Consider the following 23,005-nt stretch of genomic DNA (forward strand, 5'->3'; position numbering starts at 1 on the left):
AGTACAGCGGCCCTTCATGATGGCTAATCAGTGGAGAATAGTGCTAGAGTCTATGCCATGTGCATTTATTTTGTATTTTTTAAATAAAAGTTTCATTTTCTTAAAAATAATTTTACTTACTTATGTTGACGATCACATACATTTGCTTTTTGTAAAGTTTGGAAACAGAATATTTTGATAACATTTATTTATTTATGGGAACATAGTATCTTCTCTAATTTTCATTTATATCTACCTCTCTCTCTGGTGTATGAGTGCTCTGCTGCATGTACACCCACATGCCAGAAGAGGGCATCAGATCCCTTTATAGATGGTTGTCAGCCACCATGTGGGTGCTGGGAATTGAACTCAGGACCTCTGGGAGATCAGTCAGTTATCTTAACCACTGAGCCATCTCATCAGTCATACACTAGGGGTTCTTTTTTAAAGATTTATTTTTTATTTTATGTATATGAGTGTCTGCCTGCAGGTGATTATGCACTCTGTGTGTGTGAAGTATAGAAGAATGTCAGAAGAGAGCATAGGTGCCCCGGAACTGCCATTACAGGTGATCATGAGCCGCCTAATGTGTGTGCTGAGAACTTAAACTGGGTCCTCTGTAGCAGCACTGGCTTGGTTAGGGTTTCTATTGCCAAGATAAAACACTGTGGACAAAAGCAACGTGGAGAGAACATGGTTTATTTCCTCTTACAACCCTCAAGTCACACTTCATCACTGAGGAAACTCAAGCAGGACAGGAACCTGGAGACCAGCAATGGAGCAGAGGAACCTGGAGACCAGCAATGGAGATTTCAAATACCATTAGAAATCACGTCATTGACTTGTTGTTTTTCCAGTCCTATTAGGTTCTATCCTAGGCCTCTAGGCTATTCAGTATCTGGCTCCTGGCCCTCTGGGCAGTATCAAGCATGGATCCATCTCATGGCACGGGTCCCAAGCTGGAGCAGTCATTGGTTGGCCACTCCAACAAGTTCTGCGCCACCCTTGCCCTAGCACATCTTGCAGGCCAGACAAATTGTAGGTTGAAGGTTTTGTGGCTGGGTTGGTGTCCCAATCCCTCCACTGGAGGACTTGCCTGATTACATAAGATGGCTGGTTCAGACTCTGAATCCTCCATTACTAGGAGGCTTAACTATGGTCACCCTCATAGATCCCAGGGAATTTCCACTGCACTAGGTTTCTATCTCATCACTGAAATTCCAGTCATCTCTTCCGATGCTTTCTCCCTCCACCCTCACCACCTGACCCCTCTTGCTCCCATCCCCCACCACCCACAAAATCTATTCTACTTCCCCTTCCCAGGGAGATCCACATGCTTCCCCCCCTTGAGCCACCCTCATTACTTAGCTTCTCTGAGTCTGTGGATTGTAGCACGATTTACTTTACAGCTACTATCCACTTATGAGTGAGTACAGACCTTGTTTGTTTTCTAGGTCTGGCTTACTTCACTCAGGATGTTTTTTCTACTTACCTCCTGCAAATGTCATGCCGTTATTTTTAACAGCTTACTAGTACTCCATTGTGTGAAGCACCACAATTTCCTTATCCATGATCTTTGTTATCCACATTATTCACCAGCTGAGGGACAACTAGGTTGTTTCCAGTTTCTGGCTACTACGAATAAAACTGCTATGAACATAGTTGAGCAAGTGTCCTTGTGGTATGATGGAGCATCCTTTTGGGTATATGCCCAAGACTGGTATAGCTGGATCTTGAGGTAGATCTATTCCCAATTTTCTGACAAACCACCATATTGAGTTCCCAAGGGTTGTACAACTTTACCCTCTCACCAATAATAGAGGAGTGTTCCCCTTGCTCCACATCCTCACAAACATGAGCTTAGGTTTTTGATCTTAGCCATTCTGACAGGTATAAGATGAAATAGCTGAAACATTTTGATTTGTATTTCCCTGGTGGCCATTTGACACTCCTGGTGAGAATTCTCTGTTTAAATCTGTACCTTATTTTTTAATTGGATTATTTGATTTGTTGATGACTTGAGTTCTTTATGTATTTTGCATATTAGCCCACTGTCAGATGTGGAGCTGGTTAGAATCTTTCCCCATTCTGGAGGCTGCCGTTTTGTCCTATTAATGGTGTCCTTTGCTCACAGAAGCTTTTCAGTTTCATGAAGTTCTATTAATTAATTGTTGATCTTAGTGCCGGCACTATTAGTGTTCTGTGCAAAGAGTTGTCTCCTGAGTCAGTGTTTAAGACTATTCCGCGCTTGCTCATCTATCGGGTTTAGTAAATCTGGTTTTATGCTAATGTCTTTGATCCACTTGGACTTGAGTTTTCTTCAGGGTGATAAATATGAACCTATTTGCATTCTTCTACATAAAGGCATCCAGTTAGACCAGCAATATTTCTTGAAGATACTTCCTATTTTTCCACTGTGTGGTTTTGGCTTCTTTGTCAAAAATCAGGTGTCTGTAGGTGTCTGTAGGTCTGTAGGTCTATAGGTTTATGTCTAGCCCTTCAGTTTGATTCCATTGATCAACCTGTTTGTTTCTGTACCAATACCATGCAGTTTTTATCACAATTGTTCTATGGTGAAGTTTGAAATCAGGGATGGTGAAACCTCCAGGAGTTCTTTCATTGGACAGGATTGTTGTAGCTATCCTGGGTTTTTTTAGGTTTTACATATGAAGTTCAGAATTGTTCTTTCAAGGTATGTAAAGAATTGTGCTGGAGTTTTGATGGAAATTGCATTGAATTTGTAGATTGCTTTTGGTAAGATGGCCATTTTCACTATGTTTGTCCTACCTATCCATGAGCATGAGAGATCTTTCCATCTTCTGATATTTTTTTTCAATTTCTTTCTTCAGGGACTTGAAGTTCTTGTCATATAGATATTTCACTTGCTTGGTTAGAGTTACACCAAGGTATTTTATATTATTTGTGGCTATTGTGAAGGGTGTTGTTTCCCTGATTTCTTTCTCAGCCATCTTATTGTTTGTATTAGAAAGGGAGACTGATTTTTTTTGTTGTTAATCGAGTATCCAGCCATTTTGCTGAAGGTATTATCAGCTATAAGAATTTCCTGGTAGAAATTTTTAGGTCACTTATGTATACTATCATATCATCTTCGAATAGCAATACTTTGATTTCTTCGTTTCCAATTTATATTTCCTTGACCTCCTTTAATTGTTTTATTGCTCTGGCCAGAACTTTAAGTACTGTGTTGAATAGATATGGAGAGAGTCTGCAGTCTTGTCTTGTTCCTGATTTTAGTGGAATTGCTTTGAGTTTCTCTCCATTCAATTTGTTAGCTATAGGCTTGCTGTAAATTATCTTTATTGTGTTTAAGTATGGCCCTTGTATTTCTGATCACTCCAAGACTTTAATTATGAAAGGGTGTTGGACTTTGTCAAAGGCTTTTTTAGCATCTGATGAGATGATCACATTTTTCCTTTTCAGTTTATGTATCTGGCAAACTACAATAGCAGAATTTTGTGCGTTGAACCATCCCTGCATCTCTGGGATGAAGCCTACTTGATCACGGTGGATCATCTTTCTTATGTGTTCATAGGTTCCGTTTGTGGGTGTTTTGTTGAGTATTTTTCTATCAATGTTCATGAGGGAAACTGTTCCATAATTCTCTTTGTTGAATATTTGTATGGTTTGGGTACCACTGTGACTGTGACCTCAAAAAATGATTTTGGTAATGTCCCTTAATGTTCTTTTGTGGAATAATTTAACAAGCACTGGTATTAGGACATCTTTGAAAATCTAGTAGAATTCCGAGCTAAAACTGTCTAGACATGATTTGTTGTTGTTGTTGTTGTTGTTGTTGTGAAACATTTAATGATGATTTCTATTTCCTTGGAGGTTATAGGTGTATGTAAATTGTCTATCTGGTCTGAATTCCTAGTGACCTGGATATTTGAATTCCTGGTGTCTTAAATTTTTTAGATACAACATTTTCTTTGACAGATGTATCAATTTTTTCTATCATATCTTTTAAGCCTGAGACGCTTTCTTCTGTCTCTTGCATCCTGATGCTGATGCTTGCTTCTCTAGTCCCTGTTTGCTTACCTGCATTTTCCATCTTCAGAATTCCCTCAGTTTGTGTTTTCTTTATCACTTCTATTTCCATTTTCAGGCCTTGAATGGCTTTATTCATTTCCCTCACCTGTTTACTTGTTTTTCTTGGCTTTCTTTAAGAGATTTCTTCATTTCTTCCAACTGCTTGTTTGTGTTTTCCTGGATTTCTTTAAGATATTTATTCATTTCCTCTTTAAGGTTTTAAGGTCATTTCTTGTGCTTGAGCTGTGTTGGGATATTCATGGCTTGCTGGACTTTGGTGGTGCCATGTTGCCTCGGCTGCGGTTGATGGTGTTCTTACACTGACATCTCGGCATCTGGGTCTGGGATGAGTACAGGTCTAGGTGCTGAGTTCTGAGTTTGTCTTGTTGGATGGGTGTTTTGTTTCTTGGTTTCTGTTTCCTCTTTTGTCTTCCGGTCTCTGTGTTCTCTGTTTCTGGTGGCCAGTATGACCTCTGGTTCAGCAGGGAATCTCAGTCAGAGTTGAGGGATGGACTTGTGGCAGAGTGTGGCCGTTAGTCATCATGTGTGTCTCTCTGTTCTGATTGTCATGGCCTGCACCCGAGCAGTGGATATCCTCCTGCCCATGTAAGGACAGAGGCACAAGGGGGTGGGGGTGGGAAGAGGTCTCAGAGGGCTGGGTCTTTGGGATCCTAACTGATGACATGAGAGGGTTCTAAGGGCAGGAAGTCCTCCTTCCTGTTCTTCTGACTGACAGGAATAATTTTAAATGTAGTAAGAATGGTGCCATGACAGTTCTTACTACATGTACACACTAGGTTGGGGTGGGTGTACTAGAGTGGATTCACTCGGTAGTACTCTGTTAAACTTTTTATTTAAAAGACTTATCATTGGCCATGGGCCACGCCCAACCCTCACTGGGAAAGCATGGCAGAAGTGAGCAAGCAGGTGATAGAGAGATGGAAAAGGAAGAGAAGCCAAGTGGTTTGTGCATTGTGAAGAGAGACAGAACTGGAGACTTGAAGGCAGTTGCTGCTTGTGCTCCTTGGGAAATGGTGAATGACACTGTTCACCAATAGAGTCAGTAACAAATGCAAGTGCCAGTGGGCCTGTGCTTTCTTCCTTTGAGAAAACCCATCACTGTGTGAATGGCTATGACTCCCAGAGCTACGTCCTAGCCCAGGAAGAAGAGCGGCCCCTGCAGAGTGGAGATCACAGCTGACTCAACATGCCCTGCTGTTTGCTTCCTGCCGTTGGCCTGTCTGCTCAGGTCTCTAGCTGCTCATGGTGCTGTTCAACCACAGACTGGACGACTCGAGGCTGAATTACAGTCTCTCTGTGCTGTGTTTAACCTTGGCAAGGGATTTATTTCCTTTGGACTCTTTGGGTTGGACTAACATTTAATCATTCTACCTTTCAAAGGTAAATGTCATTGCTGATGCGGTTCTGGTGGGCAGAAGACACCCAAAGCCCTCGGTGATGAGAAAGTGTGTGATGGAGAGATGGGAGGGAAAGAGAAATGAAATGGTTTGTGCATTCTGAAGAGAGGCGAAAGTAGAGACATGAAAGTGGTGAGGAACAGCCTGATGTGAATACTCCGGCGCTTCCACCAGAGACCATGGTGATGCCCTGGCCTGTGCTACAGCTCAGAGCCTTGGCCCTGCCTCTCACCTGGGCAGTGTGGGAGAGCTGGCCCTGAGGGTGTGAGAGCAGGAGATGGAGTGGATGGTGTTTAGCTGGGCAAACACGTGAAGGACCATTTAGCAGATGCAGACGCAGGTGAAAGACTAAGGCAGCCTTATGAAGGAACGTTTCACTGAAGCAGACACAGGATGAGCTGCTAAAGCAAGCATGTGAGAGGACACGTGCTAAAAGATTCTTTGCCAATGGCATGCATATGTTTGCCCACCTTACACTGAGTAGTTGCGCTGCATTTGTCTGAACTCCAGAGAGACAAACTCACCAAAAAACTTCTGGTGGTGTACAGCAGTTTTTCGCTGCTTCCGAGGACTTGGGCTGATTGGCAGAGTGATGTCAGACTCATGTGCTGACGCAAGACCCGTGGAGGGCACGTGATGTTTGGAGAGAATATAAAAAGGACTGAACAGACGGTGACGGGAGCTGAGTTTGGCTTCCTTATAGAGCTAGCTATGCAACCCTTGTGGGTCTGGAGGCTTTTGCTTCACTGAGAGACACAGCCGAGAACTTTTCTGCTGACTCGTCCCGAGGTGGAGGCCTGGCTGTAGTGCTAGGTAGTGCCACCGCTGCTGACTCAGTGTTGCTATCCCAACTCTACCAAACTAGACTGCTGGTGTATCCGTGGGGTGTTTGCAAGTGGATCGAGCTACCGCTGCTGACCTGTGAACTAAACTGCAGATTTCCAGACAATACAGACTGGAGTTGCTCCAAAGAACCTTCCTAAACGGGTCCATTTCCCCCAGTATCCTTTCTTTCCCACTGCCTCTGGAGGGTGGTGGGTTAAAAGGGAGGTTAAAGCGTTTAAGGACCATCACTGAAAAAGGAGAGCTGGCCCTGGTGGCACAGGTGCAGGAGAGCTGACAGGCAGACCAACTCAGCTTCCACACAGATCCAGGGATCTGAGTTGGCCCTCCCCAACATCTACCCCATCCATGAGCTGCTGGAGTGTGTGAAGGGGCAGGTCTTGCAGATCCAAAGCTGGAGGATCTACACAGGGCAACAACAGGATATCAAAGAGGAGTTCTGGTAAGAACACATATGTATTGATAGTGTAACAGAAGCCGGAGGCCTCAGCCAGACCAATGACTCATTGCAATGAACATTGGCAAGTAGAGCTATGTGGGTGAACGGGTATACTATGTAACACACTGTAGCTTCCGTGGTGGTGAGATTCTGTTATTGCTGTTGTTGTTGTTGTTGTTTATTGTGTCCTGTGAGGAGGAGGGTGCAAGGGCAGAGGGCAGATATGGAGGGACAGGGTGATTGGGTTGCATGATGTGAAATTCACAAAGAATCAATAAAAAAATTTAGAAAATACTTAAAATTGCCAAACATGGCAGTAATTACACGTGTAATCTCACCACTCATGAGGCTGAGGCAGGAGAATCAGAAGTTCGAGGGTGTGTGTATTATGACTGTATGCATAAACTCCTGTGTGTCTGTGGTGTGCCAACTTTTTTGTGACATATGTAGACTTATGCTTGTTTGTCTGAATGACAATTGTGTACAGGGCCCATAAGGGCAAGAAGAGGACACGGACTGTCCTTGAATTGGAATCCCTGGCAGTTGTCAGCCTCCTGATGTGGGCACTGGAACCCGAAAGCTTGTCTTCTCAATAGCAAGTGTTCCTAACCACTGGGCCGTCTCGCCAGCCTCAGACTGGAATGACTTCCTGTGTCTAAGACAAGTGCAAACCTGGCCACACTCTGGCTCATTCTCTGCTCATTAAGAAGTTTCTGATCTCACGTTCACCCAGGCCCCCCTCACGCTACGCCGGTCAGCCTGAGCGTCAGACACAGAGCCCTCCAAAGCGTAGGTTACCCAACCTCCAACTCTGCCTGAGATGGGCAGTACCCACATTGCCTCTAACGCACAGTGAGACAGGACAACACTTCTCCAGTTCAGCTTCTCCCCACTGCCTCAGGATCATCCTTCCACAGCCTCTATTTTAGAGTTTCTACTGTGAAGCACTGCCAGAGGAGAGCGGAGGCCAAAGCTGCTGCCTGGACCAGAGAAGCAAAAGTGAAAAGCTGACTGCGCCCTAAGTGTGCATCCTCCATGACTAGCAGGAGCAGGAGGTGCGGGGGGCCGCGGAGTGAGCCCAGGAAACACACACACACACACACACACACACACACACACACACACACACACACACCCTAAATAGCATGCTGAGGGCGCCATCTTGTGGCCATAATTGCCAATTACAATCAGTGTTGTTTAGTATGTCAATTAGTTGCTCTTTTCCTTTCTTTATAACTTCCTTTTTTAGCCTACACACCCTTTGTTAGATGTTGTTATGATGGTATTCAATAAAGTGTGTCTTTTGTGATTCTCCTTATCCCATCCCCCTCCCACTCCTCTGAAATCCCTGTTTCCTCCTTGTATCTCTCTGATACTGTCTCTTCATGCCCTGGGTCCTTTTGCCCCCTCCAATCCTTCATCACAAACATCGCTCCCTCCTGACCAGGTCCCTTCTTCAAGGTTTTTAGATTCCATCCAAACGTATACCTGTTACACATAAATACATCACAGACTAGGATTTTTTTCTTTCTGAGTTTTGGTTACGACATACTTTGCAGATTCCTCCATTTCCTGAAGATCTCATATTTACAGTTTCCCTCAGGGATGCACAGTGTTGTTTTTAGTTAGCAGGCAAGATCTGAGCTTCGCTATGATGTTTTTATGCAGTATAACATTGTAACTAACTCTATTAGCTATTCCACTTTCTTGCCCTGCTGAGCAGTCTCCTTACTATGAGATGGTAGAGTCAATACAGAGGAAGAAAGAGTAGAGCCACAGTACTTGTAGTTAATACAGACTCTGCACATCAGAGGGAAAGCGACATATTTTGCCTCTCCCACCCCACTTCTCATCCTTTCTTTTACATTTGCATTATATATCATGCATATATGTAAATTCCATGTCTATATAAAAATATTCATATGCATAAGAGAGAAAGTATGCTATTTGTCTTTCTGAATCTGTCTTATTATTTATCACAATTTCCATATCTGCCCATTTTTCTGCAAAGGTTATGATCTTAGCTTTTGTGTGTGTGTGTGTGTGTGTGTGTGTGTGTGTGTAATTGTGGCAGTGGGGCATGTGTGAGCCATGACTACACGTGTGGAGGTCAGAGTTCAGCTCTCCCCTTTTGCTTTGTTTTGCCTGCTGTGCTGGTAGCCCAGGCTGGCCCACCATCTCCAGTTCATCTTTCTGGTTCCACCTCCCTTCGTGACTTAGGAAAGCTGAGATTACAGAGGAAAACCAAAACCCCTGGCATCTGGATCTTTTACGTGGGTTCCAGAGATCAACTCATGTCCTGGGGCTGTACAAGGAGCACATTTGCCACTGAAGCCCTCTCCCCAGCACACAACTGCACCTTACAGCTGAATAAAATCCCTCTGTCAACTCAGGGCACATGTCTCACGTTTTCTCTACCCATTCATCTGTTGGTGGACATTTAGGCTCCTTGTCCCATTGCTGAGACAAAACACCAGGAAGGGCCGGGGTGGGGGTGGGGGGATAGGGTTGTTCAGTCCCTAGAGGCATTGCAGGTGTGGTTGCTGTGTCACAAGTTCGTCAGTAGGTGGCAGTGAGGAGACAGGCTCTTTCTGCACTACAGTGTTCTGACCTGTGAACAAACGTAGCTTAACATTTCCTGAAAACAGTGAGCCTGAACCCACCATCAGTCTCGTGCCAGGAAGGCTTAGACAGGCTCCCAGGATGGGGAGCCAGCCTGAGACCACCACCAGCCCTCCTCCTCCCAGGCCTAGGGGACTATGCCAAGACAACCCTGCTAGCTTGCATTATGGCCTGGTGCCATAGAGCATGAGCAGGGTATAGCACTTCTGAGACCACTCCTGAGATGACTCCAGCCACCCAGAGGCCCTGGAAACCACTAAAATGAGCCAATAAGTGATGAAGAGATGGAAGAGAAAGAGAAACAGAAGGAGGTGCGTACAATGAAGAGAGGCAGAACTGGAGACTTGAGGGTAGTAAGGGACAGCCCGATGTGAGTAGTCAGTGATCTCACCTGGAGCCATGGTGGGGGCCTGGACTGTGCTGCCAGGGGCCATGTCTGGGTCTGTAGGTCTGCAGCAGCAGGAGTCTGTTACCACCAAAAGCCAGATGGATGCCGCTGGTCTGGGCTGCTGCCCAGGGACATGTTGCTGTCTGAGGGCTGTGCAGAACTGGCCTCATCCCTCACCTGGGCATTGTGGGAGAGCTAACCTCACACCTGACCTACTGCAGTGCCTGGGAGAGTGAGCCCTGTACATTGTGGGGGTTTCAGTTGATGCAGCCTGAGGATATGAGCATGCGAGAACTGGCCCTACCACCTGCCTTCCATGCAGTGGTGTGGATGAGCTGAGCAAGAGAAACCCTCTTCCCCTTTCTCCCTCCCCCCTCTTCCCCTCCACCGCCCCACTGGTGGCAGACCAGACACCTGGCCCTGAGGTCATGAGAGCTGTCCCTGCCCCTTACCATCTGCAGCACTTGGGAGAGCAGGTCACTCATCTGTCATGCAGTGACATAGGTGAGCTAGAGATGTCCCCTTCTCACTCTTTGCCACCTACAGCAGGCAGAGGAGCTTGCCCCATGTCATCAGAGTGGGAGAGCAGGCCCTGCCCCTTACCTGGTACAGCACAGCAGAGCTGGCTCTGGATGTGGGTTGAGGATGAGCCAGCATGACGTGTGAATGTAGGAGAACCAAACCTGTCTCTTGTCTGCTGTAAGGTACCATCAGTAAGGAAGAGAGCCTCTCCCCCCCTTGCTTTTGCCCTGACACTGGAGATGACTGCGATAGTTGGCCCTGATGGGGTCAGAGGGCAGGAGACCTGTCCCTGCTCCTCGCCTGTTACAACACTCAGGAGAGCAGGTCCTGCACCTTCCCTGTGCAGCACATTAGAGCTGGCCTTGGTTGCAGGGTTTGCCTGTGACCCGGCTCAGGACATGAGGGTGGGAGAGCCAGTGGGCTGACCAACTCAGATAGATGCCTCTCAGGCCCAGGTCCAGGGCTTTGAATTGGCTCATTCCAACACCTATCCCATCAATGAACTGCTGGGGTCCATGAAGGGTCGGTCCTACAGATCCAAAACTACAGGATCTCCATGACACAGGACAAGAACAGGATATCCGAGAGGAGTCCCAGTGAGGTGCCAGTATCGTTAGTGTCACAGAAGCCAGAGACCATTGAGTCACTGCAATGAACATTTACAAGCAAACAAGTATGGACAAAAGGGTATACTGTGAGACACACTGTGGCACACTGCAGCCTCCACCATGATTTTGTTTTCTCTGTTAGAGTGGGAGTTTGTAGGGGTGAAGGGTGAGGACAAGGAGAGGGGGGAAATGAGTGGGATTGGGGTGCATGACAGGAAATTCATGAGAACCAGTAAAATGTTAGGGGAAGAAGTAAGGAAGTGTCACTGGGTCTATTTCGGCCATCAGTCTGAAGTCAGGGAAAGGCGAGGGCACCGTTCACTTTGCATATATAGTTAGTTAGGTTGCAGAGAGATTTGCATGCTGACGTTGCTCTAGCTTTCTGCTTCACCCCTCAGTTAAACCTTCTGGCAATGTCCTTTCCAGCAACTGTGTCTCCTGAGCCCATTATAAATCCAGTCAGGTTGGCAATGGGGTTGACTGTGGCACAGGTTTTGGCCACAGTGAATAGTGTCTCAGTTAACACTCTGAGGTGTCTCAGGAGGATAGCTGGATCACATGGTAGTTGTATCTTCTTCAGTGTTGATTTCCATAATGGCAGCACCACTTCACACTCCCGCCCACAGTGACTACGGGCCCTGCATCCTCTCCAGCGGGTTCTTTTCCTGATGATAGCCATTCTGGCTAACGTGAGTTAGAATCTCAAAACTGCTTCAATTTGGATTTCTCTGGTGGTTGAACCTTTTAAAATATTCATCAACTGATAGTATATTGTCTAGTTGATTTTATATTTAGTTTTTAAAGTCCTTTATTTGTTCTGGATACTGAGCGCTGTCAGATGTGCAGCGGGGAAAGGATTTCCCCCCATCCCGTCGACTGCCTTTTCCCTCTGCCTATTGCCAATTGCTTCCTTCACTCTGCAGAAGCTCAACACAATAATTTTACGCAGTTCGTCGTCAGTTCTTGGGATCCGTTCCTCTGCTGCAGCATCCTTCTCAGACAGCCCTCACCTACGCCAACATATTGAAATGTTTCTTCTGCTTTCCTCCAGCAGTCTCAGAGTTCCAGGTCTTCTGTTAAGGTTGAAGTTGGGTTTTGTGGGGGACAGGAGATATGTACCTAACTCCGTTCTCCTTAGGGCTTGATATCCAGGTTTGCTGGTTTCATTAGACGAAAATGCTTTCTTTTCTCCAAAGTGTGTTTTGGAAGGTTTTTCAAACGCTGGGTGTCTGTGGCTATGTTGGTTTATGTCTGGTTCCCTGTTGTGCCTGCATCTGCCGTGTGCCAGGGCGGTGCTGGTCTCCTCACTGTGGCTCTGCGGTGTACACTGAGATAAGGTGTTATGTTGCCTGCAACATTGCTCTTCTGCTCTGCAAAGCTTTGGATATTATTTGGGAATAGGGTCTTTTGTACTTCCATGTTAATTTTAGCCTCTATGTCAGCAGGGAAATTGGCCTATATTTTTCTTCCTTCCTTCCTTCCTTCCTTCCTTCCTTCCTTCCTTCCTTCCTTCCTTCCTTCCTTCCTTCCTTCCTTCCTTCCTTCTGTCTTTGTTGTTGTTGCTGTTGGTGATGGTGATGATGGTGATAGCGATGATGATGATGTGCCCCTATCCAGTTTGGGCACTGGGGTGGTGCTGGCGTCATAGACTGGGTTTACTGGTGCCTGTTCCCTTTCTAGTTTTTGAGCTGTTTGGGGAGTGTTGGCGTTAGCTCCTCTTTAAAGGTCTGAGAGGACTGGGCAGTGAATTTGGTGGCTCTTTGGCCTCTTTTACTAAGAGATCCTTCACCAGAGCTTCACTCATGTTGGGAGTTATGGGTTTCTTTAGTGACTGACATTCTCTAAAACCCTTTGGTCCCAATAAGTGTTTTCAATTTCATTTCACTGGAGAAAATTTTTTAATTTCCTCCATCTTTTCTCTAATGACCAACTAACTGGTCATTTGGGAGTGTATTGTTAGAACTCTCTGTAACTGTGTAGTTTCTGAGGCTTCTCTCGTTGCTGATCTCTGGTTTCATTCCACTATGACCTGATAGCGTATGAGAAATTATTTCAGTCTTCTGTATTTGTCAGAACTTCCTCTGTTGTCTAAAACATGATCCATGTTACAGTGGATTCTGTGGACTGCCGAGAGGAATGCGTGGTCTGCAGCTGTCCGGTGGGATGCTCTGCTAAGATCTCTTAAGCCCTTTTAACTGTGATGCAAAATAGCTATGACAATCCTTGCTCGTTTCTTGGTCAAAACAAAACATGAGTTTCTGAGAGTGGAGTATTGCAGCTATTGTACCAAGACCTATCTGCTCTCTGTATGTATTAGTTTTTGTCTTATGAAATAGGGGGCCTGAAATTGGCTATAGAAAACATAATAAGCATTAAAATTAGCATCTGGTCTTGATGAAGTGTTCCCTTTATTAATTTTTGGTGGATTTTTATCTCTCTGGCTAGTTTCTATTCAAAGTCTACTTTGTCATACATCAGAATCTCTGGGCCAACTTACTCCAGCTTTGCTTTGCTTGTAGGTTGGTTTCCATCCTAAAGTCTCAGTCTGTGGGTCTCTTCGCCAGCGGGATATGGTTTCGGAGCGACAGCAGATAACTGGATTATAGTTTTCAGTTCATCAGCTGGTCTCCATTACACTGGAGTGTTGAGTCCATTCACATTTCTAGTTATTATTGAGAGAGTTTTGCTTCTTTTGGTAATTCCCGTTGCTTGGTTTTGGTTGGATTCTGGTTGGGTTACTCTCGGGTTTTTCTGTGCTCCTGTTCATGTTACGGCTCTGCTGATTTACTCTCTTGGACACGACGAATGCTTTCTTAGTTCTCTTTGCTCATCGTCCGGCTCATGGCATGTATTCTTTTCTGTGTTCCCTTGGCTGAGACATTCCTCCTCTGCGGTTAAGGCTCCTGGGTCTCTGGCAGTGCTGGCTTGGTGGTCATGAATTGGTTCATGCTTGTGTTCCTGTGTCTATATCTCCATGAATGTTAAACAGTAACTTTGTTCATCTCCATTGCTGGCTTTCCTTTCCAGGCTGTGGTTTGAGTTCTTACTCCATATGTCAGCTAATTTATATCCTCTTTGAAGTCATTGGTTCTCTTAATAACTAACCTTTGAGTTCTTCATCTGGTATTTTAACTAGCTCTGTGTTTTCACTGTTGGTATCTGAGTTGCCATCTTGAAATTGTGTATGTGTTTGTGTGTGTGTGTGACATATGATGTAATTATGTTATAAACTCAAAAAAAAAGAAAAGAAAAGAAATAGTTTTAAAATAAGATAAAAAACATTACTAAAGTAAGGTAAAAAGAAAAACAGGGGGAGTGGAGGGAATCAGAAGAAAGCCTGTGAAGCCAGAGCTGCCCCCGGTCCCTAAGTGGAGGCTCTTCTGCTAGAGAAGACCGACTTCCCCTCTGCCAGCAGGTGTCCGGTATTATGGCTTCATGGTTGGCATACAGCTGTCACCTAGCAAATTGCCCAGTGTGATCTACTGCCCTTTGTCCTCTGGGGGATGGGTTCACTCATATCCCTGCCCATGGTTTAGGGATAGAGAGTGAGGCTCAGGGAGGCTGTGAAACTGCCCAGTGGGCTACCTGTGTCCACCACAGGACTCAAAATCACTTCCACCTCATCCTCTCTCCCGCTTTGTCCTGCAACCCCAGCCCCCTTCCCAGCAAGGCTGGATAGACTTGAGTTCCTTGGCCTGTGTGCACACAGGAGGCCGGGTGGGGTGTTTTCCAATGAGGTTGTCTGTTAGCTTAACAGAGGGGCTGCCAGCAGTGTCTCTGCTGAGCCCTGGTGAGTGGAGGGCTGGCCCATTCTGGAAGAAGGGAACTCTCTGCCTCCACAATGGGGCCACCTGACCACTTCTGTCCTGAGCCTTTGGCTTTTCAATGCCTTCAGTGAGCCTTATGGCTTGAGAAATAGTCATATCTGTCCTCCACCACCTGGGGGTTTTCTTGCTGCAGTCCTCAGCACCCAACCATGGAGCAAGGTGGAAGGATTGATCTGATGGGAACAAAAAAAATCTATGTAAGCCCAGGAGCCCCACACGACTCACCAGCAGCTAGTGAGGGTAGAAAGGCGAGGCCATAAGAAAGCACAGACTTGGCTGCTGGGAGTTGTCTGGAGGCCAGCGGCCCTGGCGCTGAGCGCCTCCAGCAGAGCAATCATGTCCCACAAACAAATCTATTATTCAGACAAATACGACGAGGAGTTCGAGTACCGCCATGTCATGTTGCCCAAGGACATAGCCAAGCTGGTCCCGAAAACCCATTTGATGTCTGAATCTGAATGGAGGAACCTCGGCGTTCAGCAGAGTCAGGGATGGGTCCACTATATGATCCATGAACCAGAACCTCACATCTTACTGTTCCAGCGGCCACTGCCCAAGAAGCCAAAGAAGTGAAGCCAGCGAACTGCCTTCCGGCCTCGAGCTTTCCACAGTTGTCCTCACTCCCTACCATCTTTCTGATCACGTGACCATGTTGCTTTCCTATTTCTCACTTTGATATGTAAAGGATACACTGTTTGAATGTGCTGGTACCTGCTTTGCTTCTGGAGTTGAGCCACCAGTGCCACAGCCCTGTCAGATGAGTGTGACCTCAAAGCCCTCGTGTGCTCGGGATCCAGCAGGCCATATTTGCCATTTGGCAGAAGCATGTGAAATCTAGATCATGGCTGTTACAGGGATGGTGTGAATTTGCTGTTGTGGTTTTTACTATTGGGTGTTGTATTTGTGATGACTTATGGATTTATGTTTCAATGTATTGGAAACTTTGCATTTTATATGACAGATCTCTTCCATGTTAAAGCCTTGACTAAAGGAATGTTTTTTTTTTTATAATCTAAAAAGAAAAAAGAAAAAAAAAAGCACAGTCTTACGCATGCTGCCCCCGGATCCCAGCAGGAAAGCAAAATGTGATGTCCAGGAACAAGACCAGGGTTCAGAAGCACGGGCGAAGCTCCTCTAATGACCACCAGAGGGCGCTCCAAACCAGCGAACCCAGGCCCTCCTAAGCGCCGCGCTTCCTGCAGAGGTCAGCCTTTTACACTTTCCGAGCCGCTGAGGTTGCTGCTGCAGCCTTGAGAGGCCAGCCAAGGACAGCTGTCAGAGCATCATCCCCAGAGGCATCGAGGAGACAGGAAACCTGCATCCTGCCTGATGATGTTCAGCCTGGGTTGCATCCCCTGGTCCTACCAGAGGACTCGTCCCATGGGAGCCAGGAGCAGGGCCAAAGGCAGGGCACCCACGGGGTGAGAAGAGGGGCGGCAGCTCGAGTGCTCCCTCCGGGAACGAAGAAAGAGCCCCTCCTTCTTCAGGCAAAGGCAGAGAAGCCTGCTCTCCACGTCCAGGTGAGCAAAGATGAGATCCAGGTGAGCCAGGACAGCTCCAGGAGAGCCACACACAGCAGCGACCCTGTGTGGGGTGGAGTGGGGAGCCAGGGCTACACAAGTTTCCTGACCCCAGGCTGTGAGTTCATTGTTTAAAGATGGATTCTAAATACCCTCCTAAGCCACATTAAATTGCAGCGTGGCTCGGAGCATCACGATTCCACGATGAGACCCTCCCCCAGCTGCTGTCAGGTGTCACATTAATGTGCAGTTATGCCTGCAGGTGGGGTGAGATAAGGCACAGGGGCACTGGCCTGAGTCCAGGGCAAACAGATCTGTTGTGAGCGTGGTGCGGAGCCATGCCTGGAGCTGAGTCATGCTCCGGGAGGCGTCTAGGCGGGCCCTGGCTCTACTGGGCTTGGCTGGGTGTGGCCGGCTGTTGACCTTGCTTAGAAAGGTAGGTTAGGAGAATACTAAGGTGGAGGGCTAGAGAGCAAACCTCTTCCTCTTTCACAGAGGTGACCCCTCTCTACTCCAACCCCACAGTAGCATATCGGTTTAGGAGCTTCCCCCTTCCTGCAAACGTACACACAATTATTACAGTCTCCCAGGGTCTATTCTAGCACCCACCTGTCTCTTCTGCCTGTCCTCTCTGGTCCTGGGAAAAGCCAGCCCCACCTAGTTCCTGAGATGTGATAAGACCCAGCTGCTTTAGCCAATCAGCACACTCCACTGGTTTGGATCCAGTCGTGCCTTGGTTAGTGCCCCAAATCAAAGAAAGAAGGCATTTGACAGGCTTTGGGAAGAAGCTCTGTGGTTTGTCTGAGACTGGACAGTGTACTCTTTCCTCGGGCTCTGCGGGAGAGAAGAAATGTTAGCTCCCAAAGCTGATCCCAAAATAAAGGAGGGCCAGGGGAAGAAGGGGAGGAGGGGGAGGAGAAAGGAGGAAGGGTGAAGAAGAGGGAGAAGGAGAGGAAGGAGGAAGGAGGAAGAGAGGGAAGAGGAAACACCCTAGAAGCAAACAGAACTGGAAGGAAACCCAGACTTGATTGACATGTCAACCTGCTGGATCCAGCTGTCTGCCACCAATTATGAGGCTGTTCCCCCCTAAAGGAGCCAATGTGTGCCCTTGTATTCCTGAATTCAACTTTAACTTTAGACTTCTGTTTTTTAAACAGGCTCTCATGTAGCACAGGCTGGCCTTGAACTCACTATATAGCTGAGGGTAACCTTGAACTTCTGATTCTCTGCCCCCACCTGCTGATTGCTGGGTTTACAGGCATACTACACACCTACCTGGCTTTGTGTCCTGCTAGGGACTGGACCTACGGTGTAAACCCAGAGCATTCATTCTTAAGGCTTGCTACAGTGGGCGTGGGGTGCCTGCACCCTCAGAGCCCTTACCCCCGTCCACCTATGCTTCCAAACTGTGCACGCTTCCAGGAGAGAATGAAGGTGTCACTCCAAAATCCCTCAGGGTCTCTGAGGTCTGTACCAACTCCAGGGTCCTCATTTCCTGGCTCCAGCTCCATCACTTCCCTGGAGACTTGTGTGTTCAAGGCCATCTGTGCTCCTGGGTCCCAGGCCATGCCGATATCTTGGGCTTAGGTCCTTGAAGATTTAGGGCTTAGTGACTGCTTTTTTCTCTCTGCTATTCCAAAGGCAGTCTGCCTTCTCCATTCCAGGTGCTGTCCCATTACTCCCTGGGGACCAGTCAGTGACAGGAACTATACCCACATGCTAAAGTGTGAACCAGAAGCATTTTGCCCCAGCAGGACCCACAGAATACCAGGCACTAGTCCATAGCCCCAAGCTTCTGTTCTCTGTGGCAGTGATGGGCCGATTTCAGCCCACATCTCTATCTCCTCCTCCTCCTGTCTCCTCCTGCCCAGGTTGGAAGGACCCACTGGTAACTTCAGGCTTCATACAAGCTCAGCTTGTAGAGGCTAGCACACTGGAGACAGGGTGGGTAAGGGAAGAGCATTCTGGGCTCCATCTGCAAATGGTATCATATGTCCTAAAGACAGGTGACAGTGTGCCTGCCATCTCAGAGCCTGGCTTTATTTTAGGTCACTAGGACTGCTGCTGTGTGAATGATGTTCATGGCGGCAGAAATACCACTTGGCTAGTTATAAGCAAGCTTTGTCTATTTGTTTGTTCGTTTGTACCCATTTTCCACAACTGTAAATGATGTAATGATGACACATTTCCAAAAATAGAATGGAGAAGTGGTACCCTAAGGATGTGACAGAGCTTTCCTGGGGTCTACCCCAGTACTTGGACCACAAGCCAAAGTGTGAGTCAGGAACCAGCCAGCATGCTCAGAGCAGTTTGCACGGTCCCTTACTTAGCTCCATGTTGTTCCCTTGGGGGGAAAAAAATCAAATCTAGTAGCTAGAGCCCTTGGCTCACTGAGCCCTTGCTTCCACTGATGAATCTGGCATCTTCTCCCTCTGAGACGCAGTTGTCACTGCTGGTCCCATTTTACAGATTTGAGGAACTGATACTCTGACTTCCCCAAGTCTGCTCTCAGATCCCCAAGGTACATGCTCCACAGAGAAACTTGTCCCTCACAGCAGGCTTCGTTCGTGTTTGAAATCCAGGCAAATGCCTGGAAAGAGCGTTCTAAATATATTTCTCTACTATAGATGCTGATCGCCTGCTACTGAAACTGGGAATTAGCTTGTCTGCCTCAGGATGTGGCTGCTGCCTTCCAGAGAAGACACAGGAGAAATCTGCACACTGCCAGCCTAGCGATGCTGCCGACGGCTTCCAGCAAAAGAAGAACCTTCGCTGCCAGATACTTCAGTAAGGATTTGGCTCTGTGTGGGGAATGGCTGCCTGTGTGCTTGACTTCATGCTTAAGGGTGGGGTCGCTCGGTGACACTGAAGGAGCCTCCTTGGTCTTGCAGGCTGTGGGCACCATGAAGTGGGGACTCAATCTTCCTTCAGCTCTCAGCACAAGTTGGTTAGCCAGCACTCAGCCATGACCCAGCATCTGCTCTCTGTGAGCCTGGAAATCAGGCTCCAGTGTCAAGGGTCCTGAGTTCCAATGGCTGGGGACTCTAATGACATTTGATGGCCATGAGGATCACCATGACCACAGACTGCTTGGACACTAGATAAAGCTTCCACAGGGAGAACTGGGCATCCCAAGGCTCCTCTGTCTGTGCCAGGAAGCCACCCAGCCTGGTAGTGAACTGAAAGATGCAGAGGATGATTGAATTGCTCTGGGAAGCTCTGGGAAGGCAGCAGCTAGTCACAGTGGGACTAGTGTCTGTTTGAGTCACTGGCAGATGATGGTCTGGTATTCCCTGAAGATGCTGGGCTCCTCAAGAACGGAATCTTGTAGGTGCTAGGTCACACAGATGTAGATCCTGAAGGTGCAAGGTCATACAGGTGCTGAGTTTTGCAGGTGCTGGGTCTTGTAGGTGCTGTGTCATAGAGGTGGTAGGCCCTGCTGGAGCTGCCTGACTTAAATGTGTGTGCACAGGCTGGACCTCAGGCAGGAAGGAGCTGGTTGTGTTTGTAGCTGGGTGGTTTTCTTTGGTAGGTTAGTCCTGAGTGCTGAATTCCAGAAATAGATGCCATCAGTGGCGTCCTCTGGACCCCAGTCCTCCTCAAGCTCGCCAGCTTCCTCTGGAGACTTCTGTTTAGCCAGCCTTAGGTAGACCCCAGACTCCTGCACATTTTATGTCTCTGCCAGCACTAGGAAAAAGTGAACAGAGCCACAGGACTCAGACTCCTGCTGTGCCTCTGTCGTCCTGAGCGGGCATGTGTTAGGTGAGGAGAAAGTTTCTTCTTCCACAAAGGCAGGGTTGTGTGGGCTGGAAGCCAGGTCTGGGCTCTGAGACCTGGGCTACAGTCTAGGTAGATGCTCCAGTCTGGGGAGAAATCGGGCTGCAGGCAGCTGGGATTACAGTATCTGACACTCTGAAGGTATTCTCCTCCAGCTGGGGTCACAACACAGTCCAGCACCGAAGGAAAGGCCCTGGCTTCTGTGGGAAGGTCAATTGCCAGATTTGTCTGATATGATGGATTGTCCCCGCTGCCCTGCTCTGAAGGGCGTGTGCCAACCTGTTGAGAAAAGGACAAAGACCGTGTTACATGAGAATTTAATGAATAAGATTGAATTGATTTTTATATTAAAGTAAAATTCACATGGCAGAGAGTTGGCCGTTTTGAAGTGTAAGATCCAGCGGTGGTCCAGACAGGCAGCATGCTGTGCGGCTGCACCTCAGACTACCTGATACGCACTGCCATCCTCTGTGGACTAAGCAGCCTTCCCACCCCCCCACCTCCCATTCCTGACAGCCACCAGTCTGTTTTTCTGTCTGCGTGGATTTCGCTGCTGCACAGGTCTGATAAGTACACGGCATGTTTCTCTGTGTCAGGCCTTTTGCACTCAGCAAGCTGTTTCCCGGGTTCGTGGATGATGTAGCAAGTGTCTGTGCTCTCTTCTTCTTGATTGCATTGGTTCTGAGCGACAATTGTCTCAGACACTTAGGCAACTTTGAGAACAATGGCACTGAGGTTTCACAGAAGGCTTCAGAAAGGGAAAATGTTAGTGGGGACAGTGGGGACATCTCTTCACTCCATCCCTACTTGTGGTTTAATCATTACAGGGACAGAACTGATAGAATGGCGTGTGTGTGTGTGTGTGTGTGTGTGTGTGTGTGTGTGAGTGTGCGCGCGCGCGCGTAGAGGATGTTATTAGAGTGACTTATAGACTATAGTCCTGCTAGTCCAACAATGCCTGTCTTCCAACAGAAAGGCCAAGAATGTGGTAGTTGTTCAGCCTAAGAGTCTGGATATCTCACTTGGTCTTCAGTTTATGTTAAAGCCCCAAAGACGAAGGTTCTAAAACCAGCAAGCTATTAAAGCATTCTAATGCCTGCTTCAGGAGGAGGATAGATGAACTTTCTGTCAAGAGTTAGGAGAAGCAGGCAAAAAAGTTAGAGTTCCTTCTTCCATGACCTTCCATATGGGCTGTCACCAGAAGGTGTGGCTCAGATGTAGGGTGGGTCTTCTGACCTGAAATGATCCAGTCAAGAGAAATCTCTCCCAGGCGTGCCCACATGCTTGGGTTTTAGTTGATTCCAGATGGAGTCAAACTGACAGCCAAGCTTGGCCATCACACCTGGAGAATGTTGCTGAGGGACGTAAATTTGCTCTTGACTGCTGTTTGCAAAAAATCGGGATGAATATACAGTTCTCGGGGATTAAATTTCTCCGCTGTACCTAATATTGTCACCTTGCCACACCACTGTTCTGCCAGAGGCCCTGCTGGAACTTTCCTAGTAGCAGGAAGCCAGAGCTGCTTGACTCTGTTGGATGCTTTTGTGCCTTGTGAAAGGGTCACAGAGTTAACGTCTAGTGTGTTAACAAAAGGGACAGGCAGACAGGTACTGCACCTCTCAGGTGTCAACCTTAGACAGCTGGGTTTCTGAAACCAACCCTGTTTGCTAAGGGTTCATCTTTTTATCTTTCTGGAGTTCCCTTTGCTGGCTCACTTGTGCTTGGCACTGCTGTGTGTGTTCTTGCGGAATGATGGACAGCAGTCTTCTTATGCATAACCTCCTGTCAAGCTTTGACATCACAAGAACGCTGATCTGGGAACCAATCCCGTTTGCCGTCCCTTTGGTCAGGGTTACTGCTGCTGTGATGAGACACCATGACCAAAAGCAACCTGGGGAGAAAAAGGTTGATTTGGCTTCCACTTCCACATCACTGCTCATCATCAAAGGAAGTCGGGACAGGAACTCAAACAGGGCAGGAACCTGGAGGCAGGCACCGAGGCAGAGGCCATGAGGAGCGTGCTTCTTGGCTTGCTCCCCATAGCTTGCTCAGCCTGCTTTCTTACAGACCCCAGGACTGCCAACTCAGGGATAGCCTCACCTACAGTGGACTGAGACCTCTGACATAAATCACTAGTTAAGAAAATTCCCCACAGCCAGATCTTACAGAGGCATTTTCTCGATTGAGGTTCTCTCTCCTTTTAGATGACTCTAGCTTGGCAAGTTGGTGTAAAAGTCGCCAGCACAACGTCAAGGTTTACTTTCTGTGGCTGTGATGAATGCCACAAGAAAATCAACCTGGGAAAGAATTTATTTGACTCAGACTTGGAGGTCACTGTGCATCCCTGAGGGAAGTCAGGCCAGAAGCTGAAGCAGAAACCATGGCGGAAGGCTGTTTTGTGACTCACTCTGTCTCATGATTAGCTAGTTTATTAGACAGCCCAGGACCGACATATCAGGGATGTCACCACCCACAATGGCTTCACCCTTCAGCATCCATCTTCCGTCAAGATAGTCTCTCCCAGATACGGTCAAGGGCAGTCTGATCTAGAACATGCTTCAGTTGGGGTTCCCACTTCCTGGGAGACTCTAGGCTGTGTTGAGTTGACAAGGAAGCTAACGAGAACATTGCTTTGATGAAGGAGTTGGAAGCACCATGTTTCAGGATATTGGGTCATTGTCATTCTTAGACTTTGCCTGACTTGGGGGTGCCCCACACTTTGTTGGCATGAGCTGTTCGTGGTATTCCCTTACGTACCTCTGTAGATTGTGCAGAGTTGAGTCAAGGACTCCTTTTCAATCCCTGGGCCTTTTTATTATTTTTGGTCAATCTGGTCAAAGGTTTGCTGGGTTTATTAATCTTTTCAAAGGCCTATTATTTTAGCCTTTTGATTTTTCGCCCATGTTTTGCTTTCTCTGCTTCACTGCTTTCTGACTGTATGACCTCATCCTCATGGCTTCTTCTTCATTTGCTTTAGGTATGCCTTGATTTTGGTTTCTTATGGTAGACATG

General features: G+C 47.3%; 1 protein-coding gene and 2 pseudogenes across 2 annotated transcripts in view; all 3 read left to right on the forward strand.

Moving 5' to 3' along the window:
- Positions 1-9,241: 9,241 nt before the first annotated feature.
- LOC115029316 (small nucleolar RNA SNORA17) lies at positions 9,242-9,365 on the forward strand (annotated as a pseudogene).
- A 5,667-nt stretch (positions 9,366-15,032) lies between these two features.
- On the forward strand, positions 15,033-15,269 carry LOC110309900 (cyclin-dependent kinases regulatory subunit 1 pseudogene; annotated as a pseudogene).
- Positions 15,270-15,928: 659 nt separating this feature from the next.
- The window catches only part of Arhgap22 (Rho GTPase activating protein 22), a 154,321-nt gene continuing 147,244 nt past the window's right edge, over positions 15,929-23,005 (forward strand). For both annotated transcript variants that reach the window (XM_029469368.2, XM_029469369.2), the window contains exons 1-2: positions 15,929-16,216; positions 18,844-19,003. In XM_029469368.2, the coding sequence (XP_029325228.1) occupies positions 18,952-19,003 (52 nt within the window). In that variant the 5' untranslated portion in view covers positions 15,929-16,216; positions 18,844-18,951. The remainder of the gene's footprint in view (positions 16,217-18,843; positions 19,004-23,005) is intronic.

This window comes from Mus caroli, unplaced genomic scaffold (assembly GCF_978045245.1).
Source record: "Mus caroli unplaced genomic scaffold, Mus_caroli_1 scaffold_12, whole genome shotgun sequence".
Lineage (NCBI taxonomy): Eukaryota > Metazoa > Chordata > Mammalia > Rodentia > Muridae > Mus > Mus caroli.